This window comes from Stigmatopora argus, chromosome 7, assembly GCF_051989625.1.
Source record: "Stigmatopora argus isolate UIUO_Sarg chromosome 7, RoL_Sarg_1.0, whole genome shotgun sequence".
Lineage (NCBI taxonomy): Eukaryota > Metazoa > Chordata > Actinopteri > Syngnathiformes > Syngnathidae > Stigmatopora > Stigmatopora argus.
The window spans coordinates 13,507,523-13,517,821 of record NC_135393.1 but is presented as its reverse complement, the minus strand read 5'-3'; the positions used below and the strand labels follow the sequence as shown (position 1 = coordinate 13,517,821).

The 10,299-nt window shown below is 44.6% G+C and overlaps 2 protein-coding genes across 2 annotated transcripts in view; both read right to left on the bottom strand.

Moving 5' to 3' along the window:
- Nucleotides 1-482: 482 nt before the first annotated feature.
- Nucleotides 483-5,067, bottom strand: plk1 (polo-like kinase 1 (Drosophila)). Its single transcript, XM_077606273.1, is given in 10 exon segments — nucleotides 483-823; nucleotides 911-1,093; nucleotides 1,204-1,358; nucleotides 1,498-1,575; nucleotides 1,653-1,801; nucleotides 2,485-2,708; nucleotides 2,917-3,010; nucleotides 3,411-3,555; nucleotides 3,639-3,807; nucleotides 4,399-5,067. Coding segments are annotated over 10 exon segments (1,770 nt in total). The 5' UTR covers nucleotides 4,780-5,067; the 3' UTR covers nucleotides 483-631.
- A 373-nt stretch (nucleotides 5,068-5,440) lies between these two features.
- Nucleotides 5,441-10,299, bottom strand: part of palb2 (partner and localizer of BRCA2) — a 5,467-nt gene continuing 608 nt past the window's right edge. The window contains exons 3-14 of the mRNA XM_077606315.1: nucleotides 10,142-10,201; nucleotides 9,649-9,751; nucleotides 9,173-9,567; nucleotides 8,444-8,978; nucleotides 7,453-8,243; nucleotides 7,111-7,266; nucleotides 6,918-7,000; nucleotides 6,683-6,832; nucleotides 6,473-6,589; nucleotides 6,306-6,393; nucleotides 6,016-6,212; nucleotides 5,441-5,843 (exon numbers count right to left, since the gene is read on the bottom strand). Of these exons, the coding sequence (XP_077462441.1) occupies nucleotides 5,621-5,843; nucleotides 6,016-6,212; nucleotides 6,306-6,393; nucleotides 6,473-6,589; nucleotides 6,683-6,832; nucleotides 6,918-7,000; nucleotides 7,111-7,266; nucleotides 7,453-8,243; nucleotides 8,444-8,978; nucleotides 9,173-9,567; nucleotides 9,649-9,751; nucleotides 10,142-10,201 (2,898 nt within the window). The 3' untranslated portion in view covers nucleotides 5,441-5,620. The remainder of the gene's footprint in view (nucleotides 5,844-6,015; nucleotides 6,213-6,305; nucleotides 6,394-6,472; nucleotides 6,590-6,682; nucleotides 6,833-6,917; nucleotides 7,001-7,110; nucleotides 7,267-7,452; nucleotides 8,244-8,443; nucleotides 8,979-9,172; nucleotides 9,568-9,648; nucleotides 9,752-10,141; nucleotides 10,202-10,299) is intronic.

Genomic DNA, 10,299 nt, shown 5'->3' with positions numbered 1-10,299 from the left:
TTCACTGTAGTTTTTTGCTTTTGGTGTGTTTTAAATTATTGACTCTTGGAGTTATTTCTGCTTTTGACAGCAATCTCAATATATATAGTACTACATAGAAATTGAAGTTTTCCACAATGCACTTCAGAATCTATTTGGGAAAATATTGTTGTACTCTGACATTGAGCTCTATTCACAAACATGTCATGGATTTTACCTATAAATAAATCTACGGCTAATGAATGATTGTGTTTTAACCTTCCCTAACCTTACACTACAATGTGGATGGTCAAAGGATTTGAGTGAAACCAGGGTGGATTTGAGAAAGCAAGAAAAAGAACAATGTAGATGGGCAGAAAAGAACAGTAGAAGTTATTTAGAGAAATGACACAAAGGAAGCAATACAATAATAGAAGGAAACTAAGGATACAGAAGGAAGATAAAGCTGAAAGTCAGCAAGTCAAAATTGCCCACCTTAGTTTCATCAAATTGAGAAACACATGAACACTTCCACAAAACTTTATTTCACAATAACACAAGAAGGAAAACATATTTCTTTAAGGGGAACGTTTAAACAGTATAAAACAAAGAAAAACACCATTAATAAGATTTACTGATTTATCAATCTACAAGTGAAGCAGGAAAAGTCTGCTTAGGCCAAAACGCCCTTATTATTGTCCACCAACCTCTCCACCATAAGTTTGGCATAACGCATTCGGCTAAAGAGCTCCGAGGAACAACCAAACTCCTCCAGCAAGGACAGCTTGTACGTGCGGAACTCCCGCCGCTCGTCGATGTAGGTCACGGCCGACATCAGGGGGCACAGGATCAGCTTGACGTGATCCTGAAACACCCATGAAAAAAAAAAATTGCAGGGTCTTTTATAAGAATGCGGCTTGTATTAACGTCACCCGAAAGAATGCGGTCTAACCTGGAAGAAGTTGATCTGCACGGTGCCGTTGCTTAAGTGCAGCACAATGGCGCTTTTAGTGCGGAACCAGAGCGACAGATAGGGCAGCCGCGCCAACTCGTCGCCTTCGCGGCGCGCCATGTTGGCGCCGGCCTTCAGCAGGTGCTCGCTCATGTAGTTGCGAAAATATTTAAGAAGGGTGATCTGCGGCCAGATCCAGAAGGTGAACAACGAAAATAGCAAACGAACAGGACCAAAAAAAAAAAATCTAAAGTATGAATCATTGGAATATTAATGATGGCAGGTTCTCTAACCTTCTTGTTGAGCGCGGGCGGGAAGGTGGCGGTGCTCATGTAGGATTCCTCGTCCTTCTTGTTGATGTATTGCAGGCTGTCGCCATCGGCGTACATGATCAGACGGGTATAGTCGTTGAACAAAACGCCTACGCTGTTGTCGCACAGCTGGTACCCTGCAAAGCAAACGCATCCTAGTTAGTATACGTATTTGTTGAGTAGGACATTTCCTTCGGGTTTTTCTTCTATAAAATGACAGGATAACATTCTAAAATAACTTTTAAAAAAATAGAAGCTGGTCTTTGCAATTCCTACCTAATCCATATTTGTCTGAGTAGTCTACCCATTTGCTGATCCAAAAAATGGGAATGCAGGCGGGGTCCTCGGCCTCCTCTGCAGCCAAAAAGGCAAAAATGAGGGTCCGTGATGCCCGAAAATGGGCGAAGCAAGCACCCCGAGACTAGTGTCACCTTGGCGGATGAGTGTTCTCGCCGCAGGTTTGGCAGCGATGATGGTGTTGAGCTGCTGCAGCAAGTCTTTCAGATTGTTTTCGGCTGGTTCCATTTCTCTAAAACAACAACTTCATCAGTCCTTTGCTTTCACTTTTAACTTCAGTACACTAACAGCTTTGGCTTTTCACCAATTTAGAAACAATTGTGACTGCATTCAATTAGCTTACTTTGGTATTTGATCTTCCTTGATGTCTGCATACCCCACTCCTAAAACAAAACAAAAACATGATCAGCGACTATGATACAATTTTTTTGTGTACAATATAACATACCATGTACATTTTTTTAAAGTAAACTTTCACTAAAATGGCCTCAGGGGTGACGTTCCAATGCATTGCCAATAAAATCAAGTCCTAATTATCTTATATCTCAAGCAGTTTTAAAAGGATTTGTTCAATATTGAAGCATCAGCTATTCACTCATTAGCTGCCATTGACAGCACTCAGCATCCAATCTATTTGAAATGAGAGGGTTGCTCAAATGGATTGGACGCCCACTAGAGGCAAACTCAATTCACAGCAGGCACATCACAAATGGATGTGGTCATACCTCTACTTACAAATGCCTCTAGGTACGAAAATTTCAGGTTACGAAATTTTATATGCAAATGAGCGCCTTGGGTGCGAAAAATATTCAAGTTACAAAATCCCCCAAAAAGTATAAATGCATTAATTTCATAAGTAGAGGTACAACTGTCTATCTATCTAGGTTTTTGGAAGGGCGATACGGCAGAATGGTCTTAGTCCTCCTTGATGCGATCATTTTAATAAAAATCATCAGAAAGGAGCACACACCATTGTTGCCTAGTGCGGCGAGGGGCCGGCGCATCTCGGCTAAAGTGGATGGCGCGATGGAGAAGCGGGGAGGCACGGTGAGGCAGGTGGTGGGAAGGCGGGCCGGGGTGTAGCCGGACGTGAAGAAGTCGTCCGTCAACATCTCGCCAATGGTCGGCCGCTTCTCAGGGTCGGCGTGCAGCATGCGCTTGATGAGGGTTGTCGCCCCCGGGTGTACGTGCTAATTAGGAAAGCGGGGGTGGAGGTTAAAAACCAAAATTAAAAAATAATCATCTTGAAGCTCTTCCTCAGTATGAGGAAGAGTTGACCTTCTGGATTGGTCGCAAGTGACTCTACTTTTACACATGGACATGGTAAATTTAGACCAAGTAAGGACTGGTCGCCAGCCAACATCAGACCACATTCAGCAGAGTGATGAGGCGCCTTACCAAAGGGATGGAGTAGTTGTTCTTCTTAATACGGTTGTATGTCTCTTTAAGGCATGTGGTCTCGAATGGCGGCTTGCCTACAAGGAGTGTGTACCTAGAACAAAACAAGCCCTAAATAGTCAGTTTTTAGAGAACTAAAGCAATGTTTATTTGAGCTTTTTTTTCTTAGTATTGGAAAATGTCTTTTAATCATGTTTTTTATTTCAAATGGAAACAAAATATTTTTTTAAAGTGGAAAACTGAAAATATTTGTATATTTAAGCTAAAAACACCAAAGAAAATAATGGATAAAAAATTGCAATGGTTGATTTTAAAAAGGGGAAAATCAGGAAATGTAATGTACATCTATAATCATTTGAATTTGGTCCTAAAACAGAAAGTCGACACTCATGATTTACTTTCTCAGGCCGCACAAAATGAGGCAGCGGGCCAGATTTGGCCCCCGGGCCGCCACTTTGACACCTGTACCTTAAATTACGCTGCAACACACTTACAGTATGCATCCGAGTGACCACACGTCCACCTCATAGCTGTGTCCTTTCTTGCACAGAACCTCCGGCGCAATGTAGTTTGGCGTCCCGCACAAAGTCTTCTTCCTCTCACCATCATACTCGATCTTAGTAGCCAGGCCGAAGTCGCCTAAAGAGATGGGTATTGCTCGTTTTATCTCTCCAATCACATGCAAAATTGCCATAATTTTTTGGCTGTTTTGCAACCCTCACCAATCTTGACGTCCATTTCGTCGTTGAGGAAGATGTTGCCCAGTTTGAGGTCTCTGTGGATGATGCGGTTGTTGTGCAGGTACTGGACACCCTTGAGCAGCTGCATCATGTAGTAGCGTGCCTCGGGCTCTGTCACCGCCTTGCGACGCTTGTGTAGTTCTAGTAGCGACTGGTAGAAAAAAATAATAATAATTGTAACACACACCATTGATGTTAGCATGCTGTCAATGGCATTAAATGATGACCATTTACAGCCAGTCCTCCTAGTTTAAATTAACTGAACTTACAACATTGACAATGGCAGGAATTGAGTTGAATACTTTGAAAAATCCAAAGGAAAAAAGGGGGGGGGGGGCTTTAAAGGCTATAAGTAGATATTGTATTTCTTTTCTTTTTTTAAGTTTTAAATTTTGTTTTTATTCACATTTTATTTATATTTTAATGATAAATAAGTTTACAACAAGTCATACTGGAGGCCTACATGTTGCAAAATTAATGTCCATAAATGTGGATGCTAGATCTTTAGGGGTGTTATTTTAAAAAATTTAAAGTCACTTGGCCTTTAAGGGGTCAATACAGTTTACGTTACACGACCACTTGAGCATTATACTATTGTGATGTTTCAGGCTGCCAATGACAGTGATAAGCGTCCAATTCATTGGTAGAAAAAGATTGCTGTCACTGATGTCGGCTCATTCGTATATCGAGGCATCACTTTACTCAGGACTAGAGGACATGGTCAGTTTACAACTATACTTACCCTCCTTTTGCAGAGCTCCAGCACCACGAAGACGAAATCGTCGTCCTCGAAGAAGCCCCGAAAGCCAACGATGTTAATGTGGTCCAAGGCCTTGTGGATGGCGATCTCCGAGGTCATTTTCTCGCGCTGGTGCGGCTTGATGATGAGCGACTTGGGCACGATCTTGCCGGCGAACACCTCCTGGCTTTCCATGTCCGTGATCTCGTAGCATTTGGCGAATCCGCCCTTGCCCAGGAAACGACCGCGCGTGTAACGCCGTTTGGTCCGCGTGTCCACCAGAACTTCGGGGATCTCCTTTAGCGGCGAGGGTCCCGAAGATCCTGCGGCTGCTGGGTTGTGTTTAGCCGTCGATTGCTGCGGCTTGGCGGTTGTCGCACTCATTTTTGTCTCGGGAACTTGCTTCGAGTTAGGTCGAATCAGGAAAATGTTCGAATGGATGGTTAAAAAACACGCCGAAATATGCGTAAAAACTCACCACGGTTGGACGAAAATTGGAGCCAGCACAATATACTCGGATTTAAAACGAGTGGTAAAAGATTAAGAGATAAAATGGCACATTCAGGGTGGAAAATGCTCGACTAGTTCATTTGCAGTCGCTCGAGCTTGTGACAACAGTGGCTGAAACCAATTTAAAAAACTGTCGAGGACCAGAGACGCGCTGTGATTGGCTGGGCTGATTTGAATTTTAAGGCGGTTCCGTGGTGCATCATGGGGAGTTTGGCGAAACTGAGCCAATGGACGACCGCGCAAGAACAATGGTGGAATCTGATAGGGTGAATTTAGGACGTTCAAGGGAAACGGAGTTCACGGACGTGGACGTTTACCCGATTTTAAACATAATTCGTGGCAATGAGCGCATTAGTATACTAATAAACACATAGCAAATACGATACAATTAAAAAGCTTAAAAACTCATTTGTATTTACGTTTACTCATTTACCTTTGAAATCAGAGGAAATAAATCAAGCTGAACCTGTCTCACTGAAATGAATTGGGATAATGTGAAAGGAAATCAAACATAAAAATGAGGAAGACCAAAAAGTTTATAAAATTCACAAAAGTTTAATTCAAGTTACAACATTTTTTAAACAACATAAGGATTGAAGTCAGGGGATAGTCATAAAAGTGTACAGTGGTTAACTTAAAGCGCCATTAGAGTGCAAATGTGAGTGACGCTTTAAAACCCTTTAACTGGGTATTCTTAAAATCACATAAAAGGGTCTTATGTGTTGAGCTCAAAGTGCAAGGTGACATCACCGTTGTGATGCCCGGTCAGCAGCGTGTCACCTCCGTCTGCCCAATGAGCCAGTTGCCATCCCTCCCCGTCCGAGGCTAGCTCCGTCACCATGAAGGCTTTGCACTGGCGCCTCAACGGCCACACGCACACGCCACCGTTGTGATTCAAGCCTACGACCGCCACGTCGCTGGCGCCTGCCTCGGAGAGTCTGCAGTTAGGGAAGACAGCGAAAATGCTTTAATCGGAAATTCTCGCAATTTATAATTCGACGTTCGCAAACACCTGCCAGAATATTTAAGTTGTTTGTTCAGAAAAAGCTGCTCAAGCCCAAGCCAGAACTGACACCCAAATAAAAGCAGCAAGTAGAAACAACTGCTCACCTTCCTGACCATGACGCAGGGGGCAGGAAACGGGCCGCAAGAACACTTTTTCCGCTGAGAGGATTCAGCGCAACCAAGGAAAAGAGAGGCGGTGACTCCTGTTTTTCTTGCTCAGATGACATTTTATCTTTGGTGGTATTTTCAACATTTGGGAAGGAGCCTATAGACAGATGCTGCAGCAGGACTAACAACACACCCTGGGGGCAAAAAGAGACAGGAAAAATGCAGTTAGGCAATAAGACAAACATCTTGAGTCTTTACTTGCTTGCTGTGTTTAAATATAAACTCACATTGCAGGAGAATCCTCTTAAACAGGATGAGTGTGATAAACAACCATCAAGATTGATTTTCTGCAGCAAGTGTCCGTTTCTTAAATTCCTGAAAGCAAACAGACGCGCAAATATTATGAACATATTTAAATCCAAACTGATGATGACTAGGCAGGTCTTCATCCTACCAGACAAAGAGTTGTCCTCTCTCATTGGTCCCGACCAGAGCATCGGGGAGTGCGTCAACTGGGGCCACTGCCTTCACGCAACTGCCAGGTGAGCAGAGAGAGAGACAGCAGAATGTGCTGAGGGGAAAAAAACAACACACAAATATGAGTTGTTTCAAAACACATAATATTAAAATGTATTAATATACCAGGTTGAAAATTCAGCCATACCTGCCATCCGTTGAGAGCGTGAAAACCTGCAGCGAACAGCCATGTGAGGAGTTGGAGGAGGTGACAACCCTGGACTTAGCCACGCCCACGGCCAACTGGATGCTACCATCAAGAAGCAACGTGGGTTCACCACCGCAGCATGACAGTACCCTGAACCACGTGCAGATGTGGAAAAAAATGTTTCAAAGATGGAAGAAATGGGGAAAAAAAGGTGACCAATTGGGTTGTTGTTTACCTCACTTCTTTGACCTCCAGTTGACCGAGAGTCACACACATGAGGCCGGAGGCATCCGGGATGGGAAAAACGCTGATCACGGGCTGGGTGGACAAATAACATCAACAAAAGTGGCGTCATTTCCCAAGGATCGGACTCATCGTCATTGAAGGTGCGCTTTATTGTCTGGAAAATACAGTGCTGACACACTCACCTTATTGAAGGCCCACGTGTGTCGTAAGCTCCAAGCGTACGATGACGACTCCCGATGCCACAAACAGACCGCCCACCTTCCTGCCGCGGCGATGCACAATTGGCCAACTGGGTCCAACAGACAGCACGCGTCTACCAGAGAACCCCCAGCTGGGACCTGAACACATCAATTTCAAATCATTGCGATAATAGCCGGTGTCATTTTTTTAATTCGTTCACTTCCAATAACTTTAATGGCTGGCCAATCCATTTAAACAGGTTGACAGCTTGGATGCTATCGCTATCAATGGCAGCCAACAATTACCACCAGGACGCACTTTAAAACAAAATAAGTTTTTTTTACTTTTAGTGTACATCTTCTGTGGTCGTCCACCGGCACCAAGATTGGGGGGTCCGCTCTCGGGGCAGCCACAATTTGAGGGGAGGAAGTGTGGGGGGACAAGGTTGGAGGGGAAAGAGCCTGGTTGCAGGGGCTAAGCGGCGGCGGAAGACTAAGACAGGGGGAGGCAGCAGTGGTGGCAATTGGTGACGAGGCGTGGGGGGTGGGCCCCACTTTGGGCAGCACTGGGCTGGAATGAAGAGAAGATGGGGGTGGGTGCAGAGGGGCAGAGGCCACTGGGGGGCTCAGTGGCAGCTGAGAGTTGACGCTGTCCCTATCTAGGATTTCTTTGGGAAAACCGTCCCGTAGGTTTTTGTCATTTATTCCATCCTCGAGGGGCCGATCACAGAGGGGAAGAGCTTCCTGTTGGAGGTCTTCACACTTCTGTTTCTGATCCCCCGGGCTCTGACAACTGTCACGATGGTCCGAATGTGAGGTTGCAGGGAGTTCCACGTCAGTGCTTCGGGGTATATTAGATTGGTTGGAGGATTTTTCAGGAGTGGGTGCGAGACTGAGTGGCACCTTGAGAGCGGTCGCAGGAGTTCCGGTAAGAGGCTGGATGGCACCCGTGTTGTGGGACGATGACACGAAAGGTTCAATCCCTGATTCTGCAGTAACTTGGCGGAGTTTGATGAGCTTTAGAGATGCAAACTGGTCATCTGGGAGGTAGAAGTCTTGATGGAGGTCCGACTGGGTTATCTTCATGGGGAGAGGACAGGGACAGGGAAAGAGGAAGGAATGCCTGCCCTCAGAACCTGCAAGGTCACATTTGAAAAGAAACAAATTAGCAAATTGTATCCAGGAGGAGTAAGGAAAACATATTTGTTGAAGATAGTATTTTTCAAACTGCAGTATAAGCTCCATCGTTTTTGGATCTCAAAGGGCTAAATAGTATGCTTATTTTTGGAAACGCGAACATGCCCTTCATTCATTTGGCTTTCTCAACGAGTCTCACCTGAATTCACCAAGGTGGGCTTGGCCATCTTCTGAAAGATGGGGAAGACTTTCTGTTGTACTGTCTGTTGTTCTGATTGTAGTGACGGCTGTACGCTAGGGGAGGTGGGCTGCGGTGCATCAACCTCTCCTGGAGTTGGGCAGGATTTTGGAGAATCTACTTCAAGGGGAGAAAAGTCACGGGATGCTGAAGGTCTCTGTACTCGAGGGCTGACCCTGCGTCGACCCCTTTGACTTTTCCGACCCCTTCCCGAACGAGTGACTCTCTGGTTCAAAACAGAATCTGTAAGGGTCTCACTGCCAGATATCGGATCAGACTGCACAACGGAGCTGGGCGGGCTGGCTTTTTTCCGGCGAGGACGCCCCGGGCACAGCTGCATGTGGATGACGCCCCGCAGGTCCGGCTGACTCCGCGCGAGAGTCATGCGCCTGGTGGTCCGGACATAGTATTCAGCAGGAAAAGGTAGTCCTTCCACCATGGTGCAGGTTTCTAGCAAGCTCTTGTGGTCTTCTCCCTCAACACTGCAACAATGGGGCTTTAAAAGAAATAATAAAAAATGAAAAATCAGATGGTAAGTATATTTTTTTAGTCAATTAAAACACTGTTAACACAACAGAATGTGGCAAGCAGGGGTAGCCCGAGATTTTCCTGACTAAAAAGAAGTAAATTGATAGGCAAAGACAAACAATAGGCTTGTTTCATCTTGGTGACGTCATTTTGGCCTTGTACCTCATTTTGCAAATTTTCACAACTCTTTTCTTCAGTCGTTACGTGTCCTTCGTCTACTTCTCCAGAGCCATTCTTGTTTACCGTTCCATTATCTGTCACGTCGGCTTCTATTTTCTCCTCTTGGCTCGTATCCTTGATTGGCGGAACGCTCCAGTGGGACAGAAGCAGCGAGGGCGACGGGGATTCAAAACTTTGACTTTTGTCCGAAAATGTCGCCTCTCCTTGCGACTTTTCGCCTTCCTCTCCACGGTTCTGCAAGCGTATGCGGCTGCGCCGGGAGCGCAGCCGCAGCGCCGGGCTGTCTCTGGAAGCGCAAGTTGAGTCGTGATGTTCCTGTTCGGGTGTGGACTGGAGGGGAGTCCAGACCGTGTCGCTGCAGCTGGAGACGGCAGGACCTGACCAGAGATGATGCAACTTTTCATTCCTGCTCAACGAACTTATAAAAGCAGAATGTTCAGGTCTTGTTCTACACATACCTCCACCAAATGAAGATTTGGACATTTCCTCTTGGTCTGCCTGACCCTGATATGGAGTGACTTCGTTCTTGACATGTTTCTGGACCGCCAATTGCTCGGCACGCTGCCAATGTGTACATGTAAAGGTTTGTGTGACAAACTCATGTATCAAGAAAATTCTAATGTTTAATTAATTTTGTGAGATTGATCATAATTTGAAACACTTATCTCAAATCTTTGCCCTTTCTAATCAAGTACTGTGCAGGGAAAAGGTATTCAACTGTATCGTATCTTCTAAAAACTATTAAAAATATTAATTGTTATTTAATTCTTTTGTTAAATGGTTTTGTTTCTAGTATGTGTGTAACTTTACCATACTGGTACATGGTATAATAAATATACTGTCTAAAACATAATAAAAAAAACTTTAGGAAATACTTTTTTTAAAATGCATAATTGCATGCTATATAACTTTTAAGATCGAGATACAACTGAGCAATGGTGTTGCACATACCTTTAGTTTTTGAGCAGTCTTGAGATACTCCCGCCGAAGCTGGGCCAACTTTTTACGAAGCTAGGAAGAGGAAGCATAAGATTAAAATGAAACAATGCAAGAAAAAAAGTGTAATAATTTTATCATCTTACTCCCCAATTCTGATTACAATGGTGTTT